Source organism: Melanerpes formicivorus, unplaced genomic scaffold (genome assembly GCF_026170545.1).
Source record: "Melanerpes formicivorus ecotype bairdi unplaced genomic scaffold, bMelFor1.0.p_v2 SCAF_126, whole genome shotgun sequence".
NCBI classification, from domain to species: domain Eukaryota; kingdom Metazoa; phylum Chordata; class Aves; order Piciformes; family Picidae; genus Melanerpes; species Melanerpes formicivorus.
In genome coordinates, this window is record NW_027142478.1 from 107623 (window position 1) to 133851 (window position 26229).

The 26229-nt window shown below is 50.4% G+C and overlaps 3 protein-coding genes and 1 pseudogene across 3 annotated transcripts in view; 2 read left to right on the plus strand and 2 right to left on the minus strand.

Moving 5' to 3' along the window:
- The window catches only part of LOC137456487 (zinc finger protein 850-like), a 55672-nt gene that overhangs the window by 13293 nt on the left and 16150 nt on the right, over positions 1 to 26229 (minus strand).
- Positions 6515 to 8710, plus strand: LOC137456486 (zinc finger protein 271-like). The gene is made up of 2 exons (XM_068167953.1): positions 6515 to 7929; positions 8098 to 8710. The coding sequence occupies exons 1-2, from the start codon at positions 6515 to 6517 to the stop codon at positions 8336 to 8338; spliced, it is 1656 nt and encodes a 551-aa protein (XP_068024054.1). The 3' UTR covers positions 8339 to 8710.
- Positions 15831 to 24374, plus strand: LOC137456490 (olfactory receptor 14J1-like; annotated as a pseudogene).
- On the minus strand, positions 25033 to 25935 carry LOC137456489 (olfactory receptor 14J1-like; the record flags this gene model as incomplete). The annotated part of the gene is made up of 1 exon (XM_068167956.1): positions 25033 to 25935. A coding segment is annotated over exon 1 (903 nt), but the record flags the coding sequence as incomplete, so codon positions are not given.

Here is a 26229-nt window from a genome sequence, read left to right on the forward strand (position 1 = left end):
TGGGGGCTGTGGAGTTGTGGGGGCGTGTGTGAGGTTGGGTGGGGGCTTGGGGTCCGAGAGGGGGCGTGTGAGGGGCTGGTGAGGAGCCCGTGGGGCTGTGTGGGTTTGGGGGGTAGGAGTTGTTGGCGGTGAGGGAGGCTGTGTGTGGGTGTGGTGTGGGTCGGGGTGGTGAGGCTTGGAGTGGGGAGTGGTGGGGTGGTGCGAGGGGGTGGGTGCGGTTGTGGGGAGCTGTGTGTGTGGGCAGTGTGTGGGGAGCTGTGGGGGTGTGTGGTGTTGGGGGTGTGTGTGGGGAGCTGTGGGGGTGTGTGTGTCTGTGGGGGTGTGTGGGGGGGTAGGGCAGAGGTGTTGGGGGTGGGTGGGTATGGGGTTGTGGGAGGGGTGTGTGGGGTTGTGGGTGCGTGTTTGGGGTGGGGTCGGGGTGGGTGTGTTTGGGGGTTCCTTGTGGCGCTGTGCTGCTGCCTCCCCCTGGTGGGGGCAGCTGCAGGCCCCCTTTGGCTGCTGCTGTGTTGCAGGCGGAGCCATTGGTGGGCTGCAGGGGCTGTCCCTGGCCCTGTGTCCCTGTGTCCCTGTGCTGGGGGCTGGGCTGGCAGCAGAGCTGAGGTGGCAGCGGCGCTGTGGGGGCTGCTGTGTGCAGGAGAGGTGGTGGTGAGCGTGGGGTGTGGCTTGCAGCAGAGGCTGCTGTGGGGGTGTGTGGGGGGAGCCCTGGGGGTTTGGAGGCTTTGTGGTGGCAGGTGCCGGGCGGCTGCTGTGCTGAAGGGCAGCGGCTGGGCTGAGGGCCAGGCACGGGGGGGAGCTGTGGGCAGGCTGTGTGCTGGGTGCCGTGGGGGGTGTCAGGCATGGGTGCTGTGCTGAGCCTGAGCTTAGGAGCGCCTGGGGCTAGTGGTAGCTGCCCATTGCTGTGCAATGAGATGGGAAGGGAAGGAAATGATTTCTGCAAGTCAGCAAAGCAATTGCAGTGCTCTGCAAGTCTAGAGCTCCCTGCAAGGGGGCTGCAGTGAGGTGGGGGTTGGGCTCTTCTGCCTGGTTTGAGGTGCTAGAAGGAGAGAAGTTGCCCTGAAATTTTGCCAGGATAGGCTTAGGTTGGAGAGGAGGAGTTCCCATGCTGACAATGTTGGAAACAACTATCAGATGTAGTCACCCAGACTGGTGGCTGCCAAATCCAATTCCTTGAATCTTCCCCAAATAGCAGGGTCCTCATCTGGCCTGGGGGCAGCTGGGTGCATCTCCAGCAGTTAGGAAGATTAGTTTGCAAAGCCAGTTCTTGACTAACATTTCAGTACCTATTTTCTTCCCATCCCTCAGCAGTGTTCACCAACAAACAGGCCACAACTATCGATGCAGCTTGAGCTGCAGGGGGCCCTGGGATTGGAGTTTCCATTCTCCCACTGAAGCCTTCTTGCCTGGGGTGTGGTGGATCCAGGCAGCTGGTTCCTTGGTTTCAATGGCTGTGAAGGCTGTCAGCAACACCTGATATGGTCCTGTCCCCTTGGGCTGCAGAGGGGTCTCTGAAAGAGATCTGACATGGACATAGTCTCTGGGTTCCACATCAGGGCCTGGTCTGTCTAACCCTCTCACCTGGGTTGCAGCCACCTGGTTGGTAACAATGCTCAGGCTCTTATCAATCTGCTGAACTTCCTTGTTCAACATTGCCTCTGAATGGCCCTGGTTCAGAGGGGTCCATAGCTCCTACTGCATGAGGCCTTGCAAACAGGATTTCAAATGGGCTCAACCCTCTCCTCTGTCCTTTGCTTGGTTTGAATTCTCAGCAGGGCTCTTGGTGATGCTTGTGGCTAAGGGAGGTTTGCTTCCTGCCCAGTTTTGACTGTCTGGGTTTTGATTAAATGGTTCATTTTCTCCATTTGCCCACTGGAATGTGGATTATAGGGGCTGTGGAGTTGCCAATCCATCCCTAAGGTTTTACTTACTTGTAGCACCTTGGCCACAAAATGAGGTCCTATGTCTGAGGAAACAGCAGCAGGTGCCCCAGAGCAAGGCATTGCCTCTTGTAACACTGTTTTAGTAACCTCTGGAGCTTTGTTTGTGCCACAGGGAAATGCTTCCTGCCAGCCAGGCGAGTTGTCAGTGAGTACCAACAGGTACCTGGATCCCCCTTTCTTGGGAGCTCAGTGACATCCATTTGTTGTCCTGGATCATTTCCTTTGCTAATCTGTGCCAGCCTAACTCCTCTCCTTACCCTGGGGCTAGCTTTCAGGCACTCCTCTCACAGTTGCTTACCAGCTCTCCTGGGGTGGATAATTCTCGTGCTAGACACTCCTGAACAAAGTTTCCACACAGGGCTTCCACTCCCCAATGAGCCTTTGCCTGTTGCACCTGAACAGAAGCCCACAGGTTTGTAGGTGTGATTAACTTCCCATCCGGTGTCCTGGCCCAGCCTTTTCCTACCCTAGTCCCTAAGAGGTCTTTGATTCATTTCTGCTGCTCAATTGAGAGTTTACCATTGGGATCAAACTCTGCCACCTTCCTCCCCTCCCTGGCCACTCTTTGAGCTGTTTGCCAGTCCATTGCCTCTTTCTTGACTGGTGTTCCCCTTCTGGTGTGCTTTGCAGTGCACTGTGGCTGCCTTGCTTGGCTTTTGCCCTGCTGCCAGCAGCCTCAATATCTCTTCCCCATGTTTAATACCTGTTCCTTGAGTTGACAGCAGTCCTGGTTCTTCCCACATGGCTCCATGTGCCACCCCAAAGGCTTACATGGAGTCAGTCCATATGTTTGCACATTTCCTTTGGGAAAGCTCAGGGGCTCTGATTAGAGCTGACATTGCCATGCCTGTGCCATCCCAGTTCATTCAGCCTGACCTGATCCAGCAAGAGCCTGCACCTGGCAGCTGCAGCATTTTGTGATGTCAAACATGGCTGCTTCAGTGGGAGGTTAGGGGCGAGCAGCATCTGTGGGCAGCAGTGTAGGGTGCCTCAGGGGCCTGAGCTGGTGTTAGAGCAGGAGCAGCCCCTGGCATGTTTGTCCCAGTTGGGTGACTTTTTGAGAGGCCAGAGGCATTCAGGTGACATTTGCCCTTCCTTGCAGCATCCTTCCTGGCTCTGCCTGAGTCGGTGTTGTGGCAGCCTGGGGCTGGCTTCTGCAGCATTTTGTGACATCACAGGTGGCCATGTCAGTGGTCCATCTGGGGCAAGCATCTTTTTTGTGCAGTGATTTAGGGTTTATCAGGAGCCTGAGTGGTTGGGGGGGGCAGGAGCAGGCCCTGTGCAGCTCCTGATGTCATCCTGTCAGCGACATCAGGAATCAAACTCCTGCAGGCTGGGTTTGGCACTAGCAAGCAGCCATTGCTAGAGTACAGAGCTGCACAAGCTGGGGTGCTGAGGGCATTGCCACAAAGACAACACACAGCTGAAATTCCTGGTGGATGCTGATCCAGTGCAGGGCATGAGCTATGCCTGATGACAACACCTGCTGAGGCTCCATTGGTCAGTCTCTTGCTGGCTTCCATTCACGCTCCAGCTGCTGTTCAGTTCCCTGTGTGTGTACAGGGGGTGGGTGGTTTATTCTGGGCAGGGGTCTCCCAGCTAGGAGCTGTGCTTTGTAGCATGATAATGAGGCTGGTTTAGTCCAGGACACTATTTCCCAGGCCAAAGCTGACTGCATGTCATGGTTATTGGGATGAATTATCAAATATGAAGTATTAATAATATTAATTACTTATTACTATTAACATTATCAACCTTTCAACACTCCATATCCACATGCAGTTTCTAGTGTGTGGTCATGGCTATAATTCCATAAAGTGCTGCAGTTTGAGATTTGGAACCAAATTAGAAAACTAAAAGAGCTTTTCAGTGAGAGGACTGGAGTGCAGTCTGCCCTTTGTCCACTAGGGAGCGACTCAACAAGACACCTGGCAGCTGAATGCAGCTGGTGAGGCTGGGTGTCAGGCACAAACAATTCAACAAACCTTTCAAAGAGGCTTGAACCAATTTTCACTCACCAATTATGGCTCAGAGCATTACCTGGGGTGCTGCTTTACAACCCACAGGTGACAATGCCACATGGGCTGAAGTGCAGGGACTTTAAACAGAACCCAAATGGATGTTCAATGTGTGAGCACTGAAAAGAGAGAGAGAATCAGAATCAGTGAGGGATGGAAAGGACCACAAGGATCATCTAGCTCCAACCCCCCTGCCCTGAGCCTCCTCTTCTCCAGGCCAAACACTCCCAGCTCCTTCAGCCTCTCCTCACAGGGCTGTGCTCCGGACCCCTCCCCAGCCTCGTTGCCCTTCTCTGGACACGTTCAAGAGTCTCAATGTCCTAATGCAGCCTTTGCCACATTCCACCCCCTTGACTTTGGGCAAAGAAAGACCTCAGGCATAAATTCCCCCTGTTAAGATTTATCCCATGTGGGTTAGGTTGTCTCACACAAGCACAGTGAGTTACATGTACCACATGCACTGTATGAGCAGGACACAAGCATGTAAGGCATACAACCATACTCTAACCAGAGTGTACTGCAAAAGCAGTGTGGTGCAGTGTTTGCTCTGAGCCCAGTATTGGTACTTGTAGTTTCCACCCCCTGACCAGTGATGGGTCTGTCTACAGTGTGACACTGAAGCAATTAAAGTGTCCATGGAGCTTTGTCATTTCCTGTCCCCTTGCTGGAGAGAGGATCTGTGGCTGTGATGTGATTCCCTCAACAGGGAGGTGAGGGAGGAGCCACTCCCTTGCTGAGTGGAGGTGGTTAAGCTGGAGCTGAAGCTGGAAGAGGGGCAGCAGTGAGTGGAGCAGGAACTGAAGCAGCTGTGGAGGCTGGAGCTGGGCTGCTGTCTCAGCTCTGGCTTCTGTTGAGGCTGCTTTTGTGGAGTTGCTTTTCCTGTTTCCAGCTGCCAACACATTCATTCTTCCTATCCCTGCATAGTTTGTAAGCAGAGGAACCTGGAGGTACATGTTATTCCTTACTCTTATCCTGCAGCTGGGAGCTTCTAATCAAACACCAATGATTCCCAGACATCCCCAGGCAGCTGGATACTTGTAATCAAACTTCAGTTAACCCTTTCCTGTTACAGCCCCTCAGTTCAAGAAGGACCTCAGGGAACTGCTTGAGAGAGTCCAGCACAGAGCCACAGAAATGATTAAGGGAGTGGAAGATCTTCCTTAGAAGGCGAGATTGAGGGAGCTGGGACTCTTCAGCTTGGAGAGGAGGAGACCAAGGGGTGAGCTCATTGATGTTTATAAATATGTAAAGGGTGAGTGCCCAGAGGCTGGAGCCAGGCTCTGCTGGGTGATGCCCAAGGACAGCACAAGGGGCAGTGGGTGGCAGTTGAGGCAGAGGAAGTTCCATGGAAACAGGAGGAAAAAAATTTCACTGTGAGGGTGACAGAACCCTGGAACAGGGTGCCCAGGGGGGTTGTGGAGTCTCCCTCTCTGGAGATATTGGAGACCTGCCTGGATGAGTTCCTATGTGATCTGCTATAGATGATCCTGCTCTGCAGGGGGGTTCAACTGGACGGTCTTTTGAGGTCCCTTCCAGCCCCTAACATTGTGTGACTCTGTTACTGCTTGGTATGCAAAGTCAGGCAGTCATTTCTTCACTCCTAACTTTACATGTGAAGCTAGAAATTTACCATTCCTTTATCTCCATGCTCCTGTTACCTTTTGGGAATAAGGAGTGCTTACCCAGGTGTGATACCACCTCCCACTCCCCACCCCTGGCTGTGAAATCTGGAACCTTTGTTAACCCTTTTCCTTCTGACGAAACCTTGGGTGTGTCCTTTTAAGCTTCCTCCTCTTACCCCTGAAAGTTTCATCTTGTAAAGCATGTTCTAATCTCCCATCAGGATGAAACTGCAGTCAAGGCCTGGGAGAAGCTGCCTGGAGTCCCCTCTCTCATGGGCCTGCCCTGCAGATGTCTACTGGAGGTTATCTGCTTGAGAAGGAGCTGCATCTCTACTGAAGACATCCGTCCCAACTTCAGGAGCACTGCCTGTCTGCTGTGCCTGTGCTGCTGGTCTTTGAAGCTGCCTGCAGTAAGGCCTGTCTCTCCTGTAGGACTGTGGGCAGTGCAAAGCCACCCCATGTAGATCAGTCCTTTTGTCTGAGCCCTTTGCTTCTGTCTGGGTGGGGCCCTGTCATTCTTTCTCCATCACCCCTGCTCCTTTGGGAAGGGCTTGCAGATCTGCCCAGTTGAACAGAACTCCCCTGCTCTCATCAGAATAGAGTTGGGTTGGTGGGAGGGGGTTGGGAGGGTTGGGCTTCTGGGTCAGCACCACCACCTCCTTTATCTGAGGTGGGGGAGATCAGAAGGCAGGGACTGGGCCAGGAAATGACCTGCCACTGCTGCTGGGCTCAGGAACAAGGTAGATGACCCCCACTAAATAGCTACCAGGGGCTTCAGCATAGGAACTCAGTGTCTGACCCCCCACACCCATGCAAGTGTTGGGTGTCAAAGGCTATTTCTGTGTCCAGACACACACAGAGTCCACCCATCTGTCTCTTATCACTTGGTCCCTGGGGCCTTGACTGAGGGCACAGGGGTTCCCCTTCCCCCTCCACCATGACCACCCAGAAGAACCTGGATAAAAGCCTGAAGGAGAAGAATCACCTGGCAAAGTTGAAGGATCTAAAGTGCAGCCCCAAGGAAGAAAAGGAGGAAGACAAAACTGATGAAGACAAAGAGGAGGAGGAAGAAGATGAGGAGGAGGAGGAAGAGGAAGAGGAGGAGGAAGAAGAAGAGGAGGAGGAAGAAGAAGAGGAAGAAGATGAGGAGGAAGAGGAGGAGGAAGATAAGGATGATGACAAGTACAAGAAGGAGTATGATGAGGAAGAGCAGGGGAAGGAGAAAGACAAAGCCGCATTACCCCCCTGTGTGCCATCTAAGCAGCCAAATCAGTGTCCTGAATGTGGACACAGCTCCCCAACAAGCTCAGAGCCGATGAAGCACTGCTGCCCCCACCGTGGTGCCCAGCCCTTTGTCTGTGGTGACTGTGGCAAGAGCTTCAGGCTCAGCTCCAACCTCACCCAGCACCACTGTGTCCAGCCCGGGAAGAAGTCTTACATCTGTGCTGGCTGCGGGAAGAGCTTCACTCGCAGCCTGGCACTCATTGCCCACTGGCATGGCCACGCTGGGAGGAAGCCCTTTGCCTGCACCGACTGTGGCAAAAGCTTCCATCGTGGCTCCAACTTCCTCCAGCACCGCCGTGTCCACACCAGCGAGAGCCCACACATCTCTTGTGCCTGCAGCAAGAGTTTCCAGGAGAACTCGATGCTCATCGCTCACTGGCACATCCAAACCAGCCAGAAAGCCTTCAGCTGCAGCGACTGCGGCAAGAGCTTCAAGATGAGCTGCCAGCTCTTCCGGCACCGCCGCGTCCACACTGGCGAGAAACCTTACTGCTGTGGTGGCTGTGGCAAGAGCTTCTGCTGGAGCAGAACCCTCATTACCCACTGGAATGCCCACAGGGGCAAGAAGCCCTTTGCTTGTACTGACTGTGATAAGACCTTCAGCCATATCTCCCAAGTCTCACAGCACCGCTGTGGCCACACCAGCAAGAGGCCGTGCAATCCAGGCACCTCCAGTGAGCGTCTGAGCCACAGGGCAGACCACAACCTCAGCAATGACCTCTCTGAGGGTCACAAGCTGCACAGCAGAGAGAAGCCAGCAGCCACTGAAGTCATCTCCAACCCCTGCAGCGAGTGTCAGCAGAGCTTCTCCAGGCGCTCAGACTTGGTGAGGCACATGCGGATCCACACTGGGGAGAAGCCATATGTCTGTGCTGTCTGCGACAAGAGCTTCAGCCAGGCCTCCAACCTCACCCGACACCACCGGATGCACACAGGGGAGAGACCGTACCGCTGTGCTGACTGTGGCAAGACCTTCAGCTCCAGCCATGCCCTCACACAGCACCACCACACTCACAGTGGCAGAAAGCCATACCGCTGTGCTGACTGTGGCAAGAGCTTCTCTAAGAGCTCCACCCTCCTCCAGCACCACCTCATCCACACTGGGGAGAAGCCCTACCGCTGCACTGCCTGTGGCCAGAGCTTCAGACATGGTGCTACCCTCAGAAGGCACCTCGATGTCCACACTGGCAAGAAGGCTTTCACCTGTGCCGACTGTGGCAAGAGCTTCAGCCAGCACTCCCAGCTGCTCTGCCATCGCCGCATCCACACCGGCCAGAAGCCCTACGTCTGCAGTGACTGCAGCAAGTGTTTCACTCACAGGGCCTCCCTCAGGCAGCATCGCCTTGTCCACACAGGTGAGAAGCCCTTCCCTTGCACCACCTGCAGCAAGAGCTTCCGCTCCAGATCTAACCTCAGCAGGCACATGCGCATCCATGCCAGTGACCAGCCTGTGCTGGGGGACGCAGAAGAGCACTGACCCCAGCACTGCCAGGGTAAACATCACCCCCATGGGGGACCTATTCCAGCAGATTGAACCAAGATCACCTCATTTGCACCCTGTTTTCTCGGACTCTGGGGGATCTGGCAGGAACAAACGCCCCACTCGCCCCTAAACACCAATTAGGGATGATGAGAATAATTAACAGTGATGAGTCAGCACAGCCGTCACTGCCACTGAAGCTGGACTGAGCATTGCTGGGATTTGTATGCTTTCTACCCTTTACTTTGGGTTTCCCCAGGCTGAATGCTCCTTTCCTTTGTCCCTTGCCCAGTTGTAATGCTAATAACCTCAACAGAATCTTCTCTTCTTTTGGGTTTCTTTTAGACATTCCTCTCCAAAATGTCTAATTCCTGGGGACATTTTTTTCCTAGGCCTGATGCTGGAGCTGTGTGCCCAGTTCAGGGAGGTCTTTGGTGAGATTTTCATCAGTCTTGATGGTGTCTTGAGGGGTGTGTGTGTCTCAGAGTCACCTCTGTCTTCATATTTCAGCCCCATCTTGGGCATTTGGTGCTTTGGGGGCAGAGGCTCCTCAGCTTCCTTAAGATGGGGGGTGTCTGTAGTGGGTAGGACATGAGGATGTCCTGCCCTGCCACCACTGCCAGCTCAGCCATGTGTTTCCCAGGGTGTGAAGCATTGTGATGGGGCTGTTGCTTCAGAAGGGAACAAATGTCTCGCTGTAATCCTGCAACCACCCCAAAAAGGGAGTGGAGTGGCCCCCAGCCCCAGCATTTCTGCTGCAGTTCCCCTGATATGAATCCTGGCCTAGGAGTTATTAAAAAGTAAATAGATTGAGCAGCAGATATTCGTAGTTGTATATATTTATATTCTCCAACCCTCACACTCTTACCCATTTCTGCTTTTCCATGTGGGTGGAGATGAAGCCACAATCTATAGTCCAAGAGGGATCCAGAGACATCAGGGCCTGGAGACAGATGGGGAGAGAGTCTGGGGCACAGGTTCTTTGCTCCTCTCCCTTTTCATCTGCAGGCAGTAACACTGGCAGAAAGAGACAGACCCATGCTGTGAATCCATGGCTCTGGGGCTGGTGTCACTGCCACAGCTCTGGGGTCTAACAATGGAATGGGCAGCACAGCACCAAGCTTGCTGGGGTCAGGTGGGATTCATCTTTCTCCAAGGGAGCAGAGGGTCTTTGCTCAGGAGCTTTCAGGGCTCAGTGGCAGGCCTTTAAACTGGACTTGAAAGAAGAGGGGGACAAGATGAGGCTTGCTGGTGACAAGCTGTGGAGTGACAAGTCATGATTAGAGAGGGCTAGTGAGGGCCCCTAGGCTCTTGTTCTGAGCTGTGCTGGGGACACTGCAGCACATTGAAGTCCTGTGGAGATGAGCCAGGGGCTCCTGGGGATTTGAGTAGGGAAACATTGCTTGAATCACTGCAGGCCTTTGGAATGGAAGACCTGTAAGGTCCCTTCCTACCCAAACTAGCCTTTGATTCTATGATTGTATGCCATGGAGATGTCCCAGACATATTTGGACCAGTGCTGTTCAATATCTTCCTCAATGACACAGACATACATAGAATACATACATAGAATGTATGTGAGGTTGAGGTTGAGGCACACTCAGCAAGTTTGTAGATGATAGAAAGCTGAGTGGTGTGGTTGATAAGAAGGAAGGACAGGATGGGTGTCATCCAGAGGATCTGGACAGGCTGGAGAAGTGAGCTCAAGAGAACCTCAAGCAAAGTGCAAGGTCTTTCACCTGGGTCATGGCAACCCTCAATATTAATTCAAGCTGGGGGTGATAAAACTGGGAAAAAAGCTGTGTTTTGTCTTTGACTCTGGGAGTAATGTAAACACCTTGTAACCGAAGGAGAGAAGCTGGGCAGAATTTGATTGGATGTGGTAAAATATTGTTTTGTTATTTTGACCTATTGTCTGCCTCAATGACACACATGCCAGTAGAGAATGACCAGTTGAGATGTGACACATGTGCCTGCTGATAGACTAGAGAACTTTACTGCACTTTGGCCACAGCAATCCCATGCAGAGCTACAGGCTGGGGTCAGAGTGGCTGGAGAGCAGCCAAACAGAGAGGGACCTGAGGGTGCTGATTGACAGCTGCCTAAACATGAGCCAGCAGTGTGCCCAGGTGGCCAAGAAGGCCAATGGCATCCTGGCCTGCATTAGGAATAGTGTGGCCAGCAGGAGCAGGGAAGTCATTGTGCCCTTGTACTCAGCACTGCTTAGGCCACATCTTGAGTCCTGTGTCCAGTTCTGGGCCCCTCAGTTTAGGAAGGACATTGAGACACTTGAATGTGTCCAGAGAAGGGCAACATGGCTGGGGAGAGGCCTTGAGCACAAGCCCTACGAGGAGAGGCTGAGGGAGCTGGGATTGTTTGCCTGGAGAAGAGGAGGCTCAGGGGAGACCTCATTGCTCTCTACAACTACCTGAAAGGTGGTTGTAGCTAGGAAGGGGTCAGTCTTGTCTCTCTAGCAACCAGCACCAGAACAAGAGGACACAGTCTCAAGCTGTGCCAGGGGAAGTTCAGGCTGGAGGTGAGGAGAAAGTTCTTCACTGAGCAAGTCGTTCATCATTGGAACGGGTTGCCCAGGGAGGTGGTTGAGTCACCGTCCCTGGAGGTGTTCAGGAGGGGATTGTACGTGGCACTTGGTGCCATGGTCTAGTCATGAGATCCGTGGTGACAGGTTGGACTTGATGATCTTTGAGGTCTCTTCCAACCTTGGTGATCCTGTGATACTCCAAATAGGTTATCTTTGGACTTCTCATATGTTGTTATGTGTGGTCATAAATGTAAGCTGTTGTAGTTATGTCAATCTGTAGTTATGTTAAGTGATTGTAGATCACAATGGAATATTACATCAGATTTCTTTGGATGATACTTCTTGTGGGTTATATGAAGAAATATGGCATCAGTTAACTCCTTGGTTATCGAATATAACTTGGTTTAAACATTTGTTTGTAACACTATTTGGAACAATTGTAACACTGCTCTGTGTAATTCTTTGTCATTGTTCTTTCGAAGTGATTAGACTTTTAGGTAAAATTGTTTATGCCAACAAGTTACAAGCATATGGTTATGATCTGAAGGTGATCGGAACAGAGGAACCTAATTATGATCCAATTAAGGAGGTTCTGAAAAATCTGGAAATTGCAAAACAAACCAATGGTGACAAAAAGAAAATGAGGGATTGTTATGAATATACTGGTGATCTGTGATTTGTGTTAAAGGGTGATTGGGGAGCTTGCAGAAGCCAGTTTTGAGGACAAAGGGGGAGCTGCATATTTTCCAGCCTTAAACAGAGACAGTGTGTTTGGCTAATTGGAGACACCAAGGCTGAGGAGAAGCTGTATTAAGCTAAACACTCAGTTCTATTCAGAACTGGGGATTTGTTTTCTTTAGATAAGAAGCCTGGATGACTGAGCATGAGTGAAAGTGGACAACTTTGAGGATGACTCATTGACTTCATCTTTTGACCCTCGGGAGCACCCTTACCACGCAGAGTGCACATGAGCAGGGATCTGCCCACCTATTCTGAGACCCATTATCATATGCCCGCCTTCTATTTAGCATAAGTTTGTTTATGCAGCTGATGGACCTATATAAGATGAAGAAAGCTATTGTAGAGCTGCTGTGGGGGTATCCTTGCATGCCCAGCTGGTTGCTTTGCTTGCTTTTATTGCCTTTTTTTGCCTTTTTATGGTCTTTTATTGACAATAAAATTGTGACCAGAAACTTTTAACTGGAGTCATCTATAGCAGCAGGATCACCCATGGCTGGACACACAGGAACACATCCAGGCAGGTCTGAAAACCTCCAGGGAAGGAGACTCCACATACTCTCTGGCAGCCTGCTCCAGGGCTCCAGCACCCTCACAGCACAGGAGAGTCTCCTCATGCTGAGGTGGAACCTCCTGTGTTCCATCTTGCACCCACTGCTCCTTGTCCTGTCACTGGGCACCACTGCCAAGAACCTGGCACCTTCATCTGACACCCCCCTCTGATATTGATAACCATTGATCAGATCCCTCTCAGGCTTCTCTTCTCCAGATTAAACAGCCCCAGGGCTCTCAGTCTTTCACAGAATCACAGAAACATTCAGGTTGGAGAAGACCCTCAGGATCATCAAGTCCAACCATTCACCCTGCTCTACAAGGGTCACCCCTAAGCCATATCCCCCAGAACCACATCCAAAGCACCTTGAAACACCTCCAGGGTTGGTGACTCAACCACCTCCCTGGGCAGCACATTCCACTCCCTGACCACTCTTGCTGGGAAAATGTATTTCCTACTGTCCAGTCTGAACCTACCCAGTCCTAGCTTGAGGCCATTCCCTCTTGTTCTGCCACTAATGACCTGTGAGGAGAGACCAGCAGCAGCCTCTTCACAACCTCATTTTAGGTAGCTGTAGAGAGCCATGAGGTCTCCCCTCAGCCTCCTCTTCTCCAAACTAACCATCCCCAGCTCCTCCAGTTGCTCTTCATCAGATTTATTCTCCAGGCCCTTCCCCAGCTCCTTGCCCTCCTCTGCCCCGGCTCCAGCACCTCCACATCTCTCTTGGATGGAGGTGCCCGAAACTGGACACAGCACTCAAGGTGTGGCCACCCCAGAGCTGAGTCCCAGGAGACAGTCACCTCCCTGCTCTGGCTGAACAGAGCATTTCTGATCCCAGCTTATTCATATTTTTGCTTCTCAGACTGAGTTAGCCATGGTTTTTTCATGTTGGGGGGGGGGGAAGAACTGAACTTTCTCTCACCACCACAAGACACTACAAAGGAGATCTGGCAGGATGGGGGTTGACATCCCTGTGGAGAGGCTGGGGGACCTGGGCTGCTTCAGCCTGCTGAAAGGGGGCTCAGGGCACTGCCACAGCAGTGTGCACGTGGCTGAAGAGTCATTTCAGAGAGGATGGAACTCTTCTGGGGAGTGGGGAGAGACAAAAACCTCCACAAAGTGCAGCTTGGAAGGTTCACAGTGGAGATGTGGCCAAAGAAATATCCCTCAAAGGGCGGAGCTGCTATGCATGAGGCCATCCAGAGGTGTCAGGAAATGGCAGGGAGAGCTGAGACAGCTCAGGGAAGGGATGGAAATGACGGGGGGAGAGATGGGTGGGGAAGCAAGATTGGTGTCAGCAGCCTGAAGGGAAAGAGCTGCAGGCATGGGACAGTGTAGGAGAGAATGGCCAAGGGCTCTGGTGAGGCTGAGAGGCCCAGCAGGACCAAGGTCTTTGTCCCTTTGGCTCTGGCACTTGCCTCTGCCACCAAGGCCTGTGAGGAGAAATTTTGCTTTGAGGCTTTTGGGCTCTACTAGTCCAAGGGCAGTGGTCAGGGCTTGGCCTTTCTGCTTCCTAGACCAAAGCCAAGTTTTTCTGCCCTGTACTTTGCCTTTGTCTCCCTGCAATCCTGGCCTCTAACAAGCTGCTCTAACGAGTCCCTGGGGAGCCTTTGTCAGTAACAAGCCTCAGTGAGGCCAATCAGTGCTTCAAGTTACTTTGGAGTTTTCTTCTGACTTGGACTTCTTGAGAGGCTTCTTGGCAGTACCTTGGCAGAGTCTCCTGGCAGTAGCTAAGGATGATGTCATCAGCCCCAAATACTCCATGGGGCTCATTAAATACTGCTGAACCTCTAATTATTGCCAAGGTTTCTGCAGCTAATTGGAGAGGTTTTTATTGCACAAAGCATCTGATAAAAATGATTTTTAAAGGTACATTTCATTCCTTTTCAGCAGGAGTTGTCTCTTTGCAAGTAAACCATAGTGAAACCTGACAAGGTCCTACCCTGCTCACTGCTCATCCTCACTCCCCACTGCTACCAGCAGAGCCCAGAGCCACAGGTGAGGGGCCTTGTCAGGGGCTGGGGGTCAGGGCTTAGCCATTTGGATCAATGAAACCCCTCCAGGTTTGCTCAGCAGCAGAGGCATCTTTAGCTGCTTGTCCTGACCTGTCAGCACTGCCTCAGTTCTCTGCTCTTACCACAGCCTGAAGATGCTTCAGTGCCTCCAGTGAAGCTTCCCTTGCATCCACTCTCTCCTTCTGCTCTAACCAAACCCTGGGGACCCTTTCCCAGTATGCTTCACTGGGACCCATTAACAGTAGAAGAAACTTCAGAGTTTGTATCTGACTTTGACTTCTGGAGAGGTTTCATCAGCTTCGTCTCAGTCCCTCAGGTTTAGAGGGTGCCAAAAGCCAACCAAGGAGGTGTTAAAACACCATGGGCTGGTCCTCTGCTGCCCAATTGGGCCACAGTCCTGGGCTGGAAGGAGCTGCTGGCAAGCAGGCAGTGCTGAAGGAGACAGCTCTGGCCAGGAGCATCTTCTCTGCACAGCACAGCAGGGCTGAGTACACTGCCAGAGGATCTCATGGAGATGAGGAAGGCAGAGAGAGCTTCAAGGTGGCCAGGACTGGAAGGATGCAGAAAGCTCACTTGAGGAGAAGTCAATGCGGTCACAGACACAGTGAGACTGTGGGTGCAGGACACTGCAGCTGTAGCTCCTGGAGGCATCTCCATCTCAGCAGCTGACACTCAGCTGAAGGCTCCTGGAGTGTGCACACAGAAGGAGAACCAAAGCCCTTCAGTTCCATCCTGTGAGCAGCAGTGAGCAGAGCTGGGTAAGGAGAAGGCTTCACCCCCAGCCCCTCTGCCTTTCTCTCTTCCCTTCACTGTCTCTGCAGCACTGCAGGCCTGCTCCCTGTTTCTCCACCTCTCCATGGCTGTGGTGGTTTTAGGCAATGCCTTTAAAATTTAGTTACAGATTTTGAGCAGAAAAGTAGAAACAAAATAAATAGATCACTCTTGGGTGTGAAAAGGAAAAGAAAAGATTATACTAAGCAAATTGATTGGATAAATATCTGGAATCAGAGCAGCTGTACCATAACAATTCTCTCTCTTCTCTTCTGATCTCAGCTGTTTTGCTTTGCTCAGGAGAGATCACCTGCTTTGGCTGGCCTTGGCTAAGTGTAACCCACTGCTTTTTTTCTCTCTCCACTCCTAATTCTCTCTTGGAATAGCAGGGTAAGGGATAGGGGCAGAGAAAGAGCTTCCCTGGTCTCTGACCAGAGGGGTGTCATGTCATTTGGTGATTGTAAATACCTGTCTAATATTGTCACTCCTGTATGTTTTGTACCTGTTCATTGAATTCCACGGTAGAGTGTAGCTCTTGCTTGTCAATACAGCTTCATTTGCTTCTAACTGAGCTGCTCTGGCAAAGCTAATGATGGGGGGAAATTTCAACCCAGAACAATGGGACTCTTACTCTCTGGGACTGGGCTGTTGGTCACTTTCTGTTCTGACACCAGAGGAATCTTCATGGCAATTCTGGGTCCCTGCATTTGAAACTGCGATGAACCATCACTGGTTGGTAGTGATGGGACTGAGCTGATCCATTCCTCATGCAGCTCAGGTAGGGAGGTTACAATGAGGCTGAGAGAAGTGTCCCCTAACTTCTCACTGCCTTTCCCACCTTGGACAGGTCTCCATGGCCAGAGGCAGCAGATGGCCAACAGCAGCTCCATCACCCACTTCCTCCTCCTGCCATTCCCAGGCACAAGGCAGCTGCAGCTCCTGCACTTCTGCCTCTTCCTGGCATCTACCTGGCTGCCCTGCTGGGCAATGGCCTCATCATCACCACCATAGCCTGGGACCACCACCTCCACACCCCCATGTACTTCTTCCTCCTCAACCTCGCCCTCACTGACCTGGGTACCATCTCCACCACTGTGCCTAAATCCATGGCCAATTCCCTGAGGGACTCCAGGGACATCTCCTATGCAGGATGTGTTCTCCAGGTCTTCTTTTTCATATTCCTAATGTCAGCAGAGTTTTCTCTCCTCACCACCATGTCCTACGATCGCTATGTTGCCATCTGCAGACCCCTGCACTATGAGAACCTCCTGGGCAGCAGAGTTTGTCTCCACCTGGCAGCAGCTGTCTGGGTTTGTGGGGCTCTCAATGCTCTGCTGCACACAGCCAATACATTTTCCCTGCCCCTCTGCCAGGGCAATGCTCTGCACCAGTTCTTCTGTGAAGTCCCTCAGATCCTCAAGCTCTCCTGCTCCACATCCTACCTCAGGGAGGTTTGGCTTATTTTGGTCAGTGTCTGTTTAATCTTTGTCTGTTTTGTGTTCATTGTGGTGTCCTATGTGCAGATCTTCAGGGCAGTGCTGAGGATCCCCTCTCAGCAGGGACGCCACAAAGCCTTTGCCACCTGCCTGCCTCACCTGGCTGTGGTCTCCCTGGTTACAAGCACTGGCATCTTTGCAAACCTGAAGCCCTCCTCCATCTCCTCTCCATCCCTGGATCTGGTGCTTTCGGTCATGTACTCAGTGGTGCCTCCAGCAGTCAACCCTCTCATCTACAGCCTGAGGAACCAGGAGCTCAAGGCTGCCCTGAGCAAACTGATCCCTGGATGCTTTCAGAAGCAATAAACTCTTTGTCATCTCCTGCAGAGCAGTTCTGATGTCACTCAGTGCAGGCCCAGCCTGGCTGCTGGAGTTCTGGCTGCTGCTGGTGCTGTTCCCCTTGTGAGAATGTTGCTCCCACACAAATGTCTTTCTTCAGACCATTTCTGGTTCATTGTTGTCCTGTCTGCTGTGACTCAGAGGCTACAGACAGGAGGAGCTGTGCTCCCTTTATGTTCAACATAATAAAGGACCCTGCAGGGAGTTGTTCCTCTGAGTTCCTTCTTCCAAGGCTTCTGTGGAGCTGCAGGGCAGTGCCTGTGTGCGGAGGTGGAGGGGCAGAGTCCCAGCACAGCAGCAGTGCCAGGGAGCCCCAGAGCTTGGGCTATCCTCAGCTGCTCTTTCTCGCCTTCCACCCTCTCTCATTAGCCTCTGTGCTGGGGCACAGCCTGAGTGCTCTGGCAGCTTGGGCACCTTGGGATCCTGACCCCCTTCCTGTAGAGACTCAGCCCTTTAACTCCTCGTAGTACACATCCTCATCCCAGTAAGAGCTGGACTATATTGACCTCTTCCTCTGAAGTCAAGGTCCCATCCCAGTACAGAATGTGTGCCCTGGCTCCCTTCTGTAAGAAAAATTTCTCTTGATTTAGAAGTTCCTGTTCACAATGGAGACAGAGGAGTTTAGTAAAGCTTTATTTGAATAAAGGGGGAGTGCACAGGACAATCCCTGGTGGGGTCTCTCAAGTTGCTGGGAGTCGCAGCTCCCTTTTTATCCTGAATCCCTGGATGCAAATTTCCCTCTGCCTTTCCCCACTGGCTCAGGTGCTCAGGCTTTACAGTCTTTCCTGAACTGCCTACTGCATGGCCCCCCTCACATGCAACCCCCCCATTACATACATCCTATGTTCATTTAAATTAGGTTCTTCGTGGCTCTGGGTGGAGAAGTAAATTGTTAGCAGTCTGTTAAGCTTGTGCTCTGGTCTGAAAGTTGAAGAGTTTAGGCTGTGTTCAGTGTTCTGACAGCCTCCCACTGATTTACCATGATGAGTAAGACAAGGGTGCCTTGCAGAAGCTCCTTTGTTGTTTATGCACATAGGTAAGGGGAACTGTCTGGTTCCCCCCTTCCTCTTCCTACCTTCCTCAGACAACTATTCCTTTGTAAAGACACTGATTACTTTTAATCCCATCATTTCCCTGTGACAGCTACACCTGTTCCATTACAAACTGCACACCTTCATGTCCTCTCAGTACAGTCTAGGCCCTGTCCCAGTCCAAACAGGGTCACTTCAATCCCTCCAAGTACACATTAGGCCTTGTCCCAATACAAATTGGAAGCCTTTATCCCCTCCCAGTGCAGTCTGGATTCCATTCCCTTGCATCCCTTGGGCCCCTTCCCAGTCCCAGTTGCACCCATCCCATCACAAACTGGATATGCTGATCCCAGTGCAGGTGTGGCCTGCTCCTAGTACAAATGAGATCCCATTGCTGTCTCCCAGTACAATCTGAGTCCCATCCCAGTACAAAGTCTATCCCCTGGAAGCCCTGATTCCATCCCAGCACAGACCAGGACACATCTCTGTGTACACTGATACCCTGATGCCATCCCAGTTCAGACTGGGGTCCCCTCCGGGTACAAACTGAATCTCTTTGATGTCTCCCAGTACAGACTGGGCCTCATTCCAGTACAAGCTGAACCCCCTGGTCCCCTCCCAGGACAGACATGGCCTCTTTCCAGCACAAACTGGATCATCTGATTCCATCCCAGTATACACTGGGTCCCATTCCAGTGCAAAGTGAATTCCCTGATCCCCTCCCAGTACCTACTGCATCCCTCCCTGTGTTAACTGTATCCTGATTCCAACCCAGTAGAGACTGCTCCCCCTACCCATTATAAACTGCATCCCTGATCCCATCCCATTATAACTGAAGACCTGTCCCAGGAACTGGATCCAATGGCATCCCCCACTGCAGACTGGAGACCATCCCAGTGCAAAGTGGATCTCCAGATTTCCTCCCAGTACAGACATGGACTCATCCTGGAGCAGAGTGGAATCCCTTCCCCCCTCCCAGTGCAAAACAGAGAACAACCTCAAACTTCTTTCCTGAGCTCTGACCTCTCTGCTCTGCACTCCTCCACCCCTGACTGATTCTGCTTGGCCCCTGGCACAGGACAGGGATGGGAGCTCCCAGAGCAGCCTGGAAGAGAAGCAGGAGGTGAACTGTGTCCAAGCAGCTCACAGACACCAGGTGGAGATGGTTGGCAATGCTGTGGGCAGCTCAGCTGTGCCTCAGGATCTCCTGCACAGCAGCAGCCACAAGGCTGGGCAGGGGCTGGGAGGTCACTGCTGGCTCAGCAGCTGATAGGGCAGCATCAGGAAGAGGGCAGCAAAGGGTCTGGGAGGTCACTTCTTCCTGCAGCAGCTGAGAGGGCAGCCCCTGGCTCCTGCCTGGCCTCTGTGCTTTTGGCCTCCCAGCTGCCAGAGGCCCCAGCAGGCCAGTAGAAAGCAGGTGGTGGGCAAGGAACTTGTGTGACTCCCTATCCCTGAGCACCTGGTAGCCCCTGCAGGAAGAGCCTTGGAGCTGGGTTGTCAACTCCCTGCCACCTGATGGCCTGAGGGGACAGCAGCAGGGACAGGGCTTGGCTGTGGCTGCTGGAGAAGCTGAGAGGCAGCAGCAGGGACCTGCCTTGGAAGGCCATGCAGAGGTTTCTTGTGGCTGCTCAGCTGCCAGGCCACACACCGGCTGAGGCCTTATGCCAGCATTGGGACATCAGGGATGGCTGAGTAGCTCCTAGGGCAGGAGGAGCCACATGGCCCTGAGGTGAGTGTGAGGCCACTGCAAAGTCCAGTCCCTTTGTACCATTGGCAAAGGCAGGAACAGGAGGTGACCTGTGGCTGAGCAGCTCATGGACACAAGGGAGGAGATGGGTGGCAATGCCATGGGCAGCTCAGCTGTGCTTCAGGCTCTCCTGCACAGCAGCAGGCTCAGAGCTGGGCTGGGGATTGTGCCATCCCTTGTGCCTGCCAAGCTGAGAGGAAGCAGCAGAGAGGTGCCTTGGGTTTTGCTTTGCAACTGGAGGTTCTGTTCAGTGCCCAGGCAGAAAGGCCTCTGGCAGGGACCATTGCCAATGGCCTGGGCTGGAGCAGAGCCTGAGCAGAGTGAAGAAGGCCAAGTGCAGCTGGGCTGTGGTAGGAGGAGTGTGGCCATCCAGACACAGAGGTTGTCCTCCCCTGAACTCAACACTGCTGTGACCACATCTGGATTCTTGGTGTCTGGCTTTGGGACTTCTGCTCTGAAGGACTTTTGAAGAGCTTGAGAAGCTTCAGAGGATATCTGGAAGGACTGGGATGGAGAGCCTGAGGGACTGGGGCTTCTGGAACCTGGTGAAATACAAGCTCAGGGCACTAAAGATGCAGTGTGCACATGCTTGAAATCTGGGAATGATACAGCTTCCAGTGACTGTGGGACAGGAAGACAACCTCCACAGAATGCAAATTTTAGGGTCCAGAGTGGAGATGTTCTGAGGTGGTTTGAGGCCAGGCAGATCCTTTCTTGCCCTTGAGAGTATACAGGAGTTGAGGAGAAAGAAAGGTCACTCAAAGGGGATCCTTGTGGTCCTAGAGGCCCTGGCTCTGTGTTTCAAGAAATGGCCATGGAGAGTAGAGACAGAGCAGGGAGGGTACAGAAATGTCATGGTGAGAGCTGCTAGGAAAGCAAGATGGGTGTCAAGGGCATGAGGGGAAAGAGCTGCAGGCATGGGGCAATGTAGCACCACCTGCAAGGCTGAAAGCTCAACAGGACTGAGGTCTTTCTCCTCCTGTCTGTGGCATTTGCCTCTCCCACTAAGGCCAGGGAGGCAAAACTTTAGCTTGAGCCTCTCTGCATCTGACTGCCCAGGCTCTGTGGTCAGGGCTTGGTCTTTCTGCTGCAGAAACCAAATCCAGTGTGGGGGACAGTGTAGGACAACTTGTGGTGGGGATGGCAATGGGCACTGGCAAGGCTGGAAGTCATCAAGAGAACCCAAGGCTTTGCCTTCTTAGCTGTGGCAATCATCTACCACCAAGGGCTGTGAGAAGACTTCCTAAGGCACCAACGGGGGCTTAGTGCTTCCTTAAACACCCCCAGGAAGGCTGGGGACTGTCATCCCCTTGTCCTTCCCTCAGCATCACAAATCCCACACACTACAGCACCTGGGGAGCCCTGTTCCATACATGAGGGACAGGATCTGCCTGCCCAGGCACTGTGGTCAGGGTTTGGCCTTTCTACTCCATAAACCAAACCCAGAGTTTGCTCTCCTGCACTTTCCCTTTGTCTGCTGCAATCATGGCCTCCACTGAGCTGCTCTAAGGAGCCCTTGGGAGGCTTGGTTGGCAATGCCCCTCAGTGGGGCCAATCAGTGCTTCAAGGCACTTTGTGTTTTCCTTCTGACTTCTGGAGAAGTTTCTTCAGCCTTCTCTCAGTACCTGAGGTTCCTGCAATGAGTCCCAAGTGCCCTAAGGAGATGTTTTTGTCTCTGCAATCTTCTTCAGGATTTCAAAGTGCACCTCACAAAGCTCAATTATTTTATGTCAAAGATAAAATATTTTACTCCATTTCAGTTCAGAGCAGAGATGATAATTCCCCAAGTGACACTGACCCAGGCTGTCTCAGCAGGACATCTGCACTTGCAAGAACATCTGTCCTTCAGTCTGACATTGAATGGACAACTTTGCTCCTCACCCTCCCCAACCTCCCCATTGGTGTCACTGCCCACCTGGGGCTTACAAGGTGATTCAGCAGAATGTGTTCTAATCCAAGAGCCTCTGAATGACAGAGTGGGTAAGGACAAGGCTGACCCTGACTGACTGCAAGGGATCCTGAATTCAAATCTATTTCTATGGCTGTGCCTGGAGAGAAGCACCAAGCACACAGACACAGGGACAGAGCTGGCTGGGTTCAGTGCATGAAGAAATCTTGCCCCTGGTGACAGCAAAGGTGTCTGTCCAAAGACACAGAGAGGTGGAGAGGTGGCTGGCAGAGGGTGCCCTGGAGTTCAGTTTCCTCCTCCTGGAGCTCAGGGCAAACACTCACAAAGCTTTGGCATTCTTAGGGCACAAGAACTGAGCCTGGAGAAGTCTGACTTGCTGCTGGCCCTTGGTGCAGGTTGTGCCTGAGTGATGTCTGTGTGGGGGAGATGCTGGACACAGCTGCTGTGATCCAGGAGAGCTCCAAGGCTCTGGCTTTAGGGTCACTGTTTTTAGAGAGGGAGATCCTTGACTGTTTCTCTGATCTGGAGAACCTTGGATTCTAAATCATCCTGGGATCTGTTGCCACTTGCACAGACCCTGAAGATTTTGACCTCCAAAGTTTTCTATCAGCTCCCTGTTGGCTGTGATCCAAGCACAGATGCACTGAGCTGGCAGGAGGTGACAAACCCCCAAGCCACAGGGAGAGAAGTGCAAGGCTGGGAGAGCGAGGGTGCAGCACACCAAGGACACTTCTCAGTTCTCTATTTCTCTCTGTCCTGATCCATCCCTGGATTACCCTGGGCTACTTCATGGCCTAGGCCTTTTCTTTGTTTGTTTGTTTTTAACCTAAACTGAGAATGCATGTTGTGTTATAATTAATTTTGACTTTCCCATTAACTATTTAAAACTAAGGCAAACTGGTGAGGTGACACAGAAATCCATAGGAACATTTTCTCTAGTCACACAACAATTAAACAATCATAACAGCCAGTCCTAATTCACACGGTGCTGTGGTGCATTCTTCTGAGTGATGCTTTTGATCCCAGATTACCATAGCAGTTGTTGTGATCGATGTTCGACTGCATGGGAAATGCTGTGTGCTCATGGCCTTGATTCCTCTGCCGTTGTTCATTGCGATGATTGCAGTTGGCATGGGGTAGACATTTCTTGCTGCTATCACTAAACCCCCTTAGCTATAAAATATACATCCTCTCTTTTGATTTGCTGATTTTTTCTTGATAGATTTTTTACCTTTTTTTTATTTTGGTTTTTATTATTTTTATTTTTTTTAAATTTTATTTTTAATTTTAATTTTTAAGTGTTTTATTTTAAAATATTTTTCTTAATTTTAATTTTTAATCCAATTTTAAAAATTTATTATTTTTTGATCTTATATTATTTTTTAAAAACTATTTTAATTATTTTTTATTTTTTGCTTTCTTTAATCTATTTTTAAATTTTCTATAATTTTTATTTCAATTTAAAAAAATTAATCATTTTTTAAATATCTTAATTATTTATTTAATCTATTTTTTAATATTTTAATTTTATTTTGTTTTGGTTTTATTTTTTTACCTTTTTAAAAAATTTATTTTTTACATTTTTTATTTATATTTTTATTTCATTTTTTAATACATTTTAAATGAATTTTTATTTTTTAATTTTAATTATTTTTATTTAATTTTTAAAATCTAATTTTTAATATAATTAAAGTTTTTAATATGCCTTTTAAATATTTTTTCTTTTGTTGTTATCTGTATTTTTTGTTCTATAATTTTTAATAATTTTTTAGATAATTTTATTTTTCTTTTAAATCCTTTTTTATTGATTGATTTTTTTATAGCTTTTCATTTTTCTTGAATTTTATTTAACATACTTTAATCTTGTATTAATTAATTTTTAATGTTATTTTATAATCTAATTTTTTAATTACTTTTTTATTTAAATTTAAATTTTATTTTATTTTATTTTTTCCTTTTTTATTTTATTTTCAACCTTTTTTGTATTTAATATTTTGTCCTTATTTTTCATTTTTAACTTTTGTAAATTTTTATTTTGCTAATAATCCTTATGTTTTTTGTTAATAGTTATTTTTTGTTAGTAATCCTTATGGGGTTTATTTGTTTGGGTTTTTTAAAATTATTATTATGTTAAATTGCTTTTTATATTAAATATTTTTTCTTTCTTTTTTATAATTTGCTTTTTTATTATTATTATTATTGTTGTTGTTATTTTGTACTTTTCCTTTGTAGTAGTACATTGTGCTATTAGCCAAACACCAAACTCAGGCGTGAGAGGCAATGCACCAAAATGGACTCTCCAGACTGTCTATTAGCTGAGGAAGGAGGTGGATGTGGAAAGTTTCATACATCTGATTGGTGCCTAAAGACTGAGGCCAATGGGGAGGCAGCAATAAGTATAGCCTCCAACAGCAGGGAAATAGCTCATGGACCAGTCCATACCTGGAAAGGACTGGAATGGGACACATTATCTTGGTTTCCTGGTGGGCCATGGGTCAAACGAGTGTCATTCTTCTCTCTTTGTGCAACAGCAGCTCTAATCTTTCTACCATGTCTGATACCCTGGTTTGTATGGCTTATCTATTCTGCAGTCAGGCAGGTGCAGGTTGTAGCCATATCAAGTGAGCCTGAAAAGGCTATAAAAAAGAGCAGTATGACGTATCTGCAAATCAGACCAACATCAGAAATGAGCCAAGAGGAAAGGATTTAATTAATGGTGAATGAATTTTGTAAAGGCAATTATTAAAGCAGGGAGAGGAGGGACTGATGGGATCAAAAGGAGGGAGTGTCCTTACACAGGAAGAATTGGCTAAGAGGGAGTTGGAAGAGAAAGGGAGGAACCAGACAGTTCACCTTCTCTATGTGTATGTAAATCACAAAGGGGCCCCTTGAACCTTGCTGTAAATCAGTAGGGGTCTGTCCGAAGATAGCAGACACTGAACACAGCCTGAACTGCTGAACTTTTAGGCCAGAGCATAGGCTTAACAGACTACTGAATATTAACTTCTGCACCCAGAGAAGTGGAGAACCTAATTTAAATGAGCATAGGATGTATGAAACAGGGAGGGTTCATGTGAAGGAGGACATGTGGCAGGGCTTTCAGGAAAGACTAAATCCTGAGTACCTGAGCAGGTGGGGAAAGGGAGAGGGAAATTTGCATCCAGAAATGTAGGATGAAAGGGGAGCTGTGTCTTCAGCAATGAGAGACCCCACAGGGAGTTGTCCTGTGGACTCTCCCTTTCTTCAAATAAAGTTTTACAAGACTCCTCTGTCTCTGTTATGAACTTCTAGATGGGAAGAAGTTTTCCTTGCTTGTTGCACACCAAGGGAGCACAGCTGCTGATGTCTGCAGTCTCTGGGTCACAGCAGACAGGCCAGCACGGAATCTGAAGTGGTCTGAAGGAAGACTCTGGTGGGGAAACAACATTCTCACAAGGGTAACAGCACCAGCAGCAGCCAAAAAGAGAGAAACCAGACTGTGAGTGACATCAGAACTGCTCTGCAGGAAAGGACAAAGAGTTTATTGTTTCTGAAAGCATCCAGGGATCAGTTTGCTCAGGGCAGCCTTGAGGTCCTGGTTCCTCAGGCTGTAGATGAGAGGGTTCACTGCTGGAGGCAACACTGAGTACAGAACTGACATCACCAGGTCCAGGGATGGGGAGGAGATGGTGGAGGGCTTCAGGTAGGCAAAGAAGGCAGTGGTGATAAACAGGGAGACCACAGCCAGGTGAGGGAGGCAGGTGGCAAAGGCTTTGTGGCGTCCCTGCTGAGAGGGGATCCTCAGTACTGCCCTGAAGATCTGCACATAGGACACCACAATCAACACAAAACAGACAAAGACTAAAGAGGCACTGGCCACAATAAGCCAAAGTTCCCTGAGGTAGGATGTGGAGCAGGAGAGCTTGAGGATCTGGGGGACTTCACAGAAGAACTGGTCCACAACATTGCTCTGGCATAGGGGCAGGGAAAATGTATTGGCTGTGTGCAGCAGAGCATAGAGAAAGCCAGAGGCCCAGGCAGCTGCTGCCAGGTGGAGACAAACTCTGCTGCCCAGGGGGGTCTCATAGTGCAGGGGTCTGCAGATGGCAACGTAGCGATCGTAGGACATGGTGGTGAGGAGAAAATACTCTGCATCAATTAGGAACATGAAAAAGAAGATTTGGAGAACACATCCTGCATAGGAGATGTCCCTGGTGTCGCACAGGGAATTGGCCATGGATTTTGGCACAGTGGTGGAGATGGCACCCAGGTCAAGGAGGGCGAGGTTGAGGAGGAAGAAGTACATGGGGGTGTGGAGGTGGTGGTCCCAGGCTATGGTGGTGATGATGAGGCCATTGCCCAGCAGGGCAGCCAGGTAGATGGCCAGGAAGAGGCAGAAGTGCAGGAGCTGCAGCTGCCTTGTGCCTGGGAATGGCAGGAGGAGGAAGTGGGTGATGGAGCTGCTGTTGGACATCTGCTGCCTCTGGCCATGGAGACCTGTCCAAGGAGGGAAAGGCAATGACAAGTTAGGGCACACTTCTCTCAGCCTCATTATAACCCCTGTCCCTGAGCTGCAGGAGGAATGGATCAGCTCAGTCCCATCACTACCAACCCATGGCAGAGTTCATCACAGCTTCAAATGCAGCAGGGACCCAGAATTGCCATGAAGATTCCTCTGGTGTCAGAACAGAAAATTACCAACAGCCCAGTCCCAGGGAATGAGAGTGCCATGGAGAGGTGGAGAAACAGGGACCAGGCCTGTAGTGCT

Excerpts from the sequence above, each read along its gene's own strand:
- LOC137456486 (XM_068167953.1), top strand. The coding sequence starts at position 6,515 with ATGACCACCCAGAAGAACCTGGATAAAAGCCTGAAGGAGAAGAATCAC. Across the intron at positions 7,930-8,097 it reads GGCAAGAGCTTCTCTAAGAG|CTCCCAGCTGCTCTGCCATC; the intron begins CTCCACCCTCCT and ends CTTCAGCCAGCA.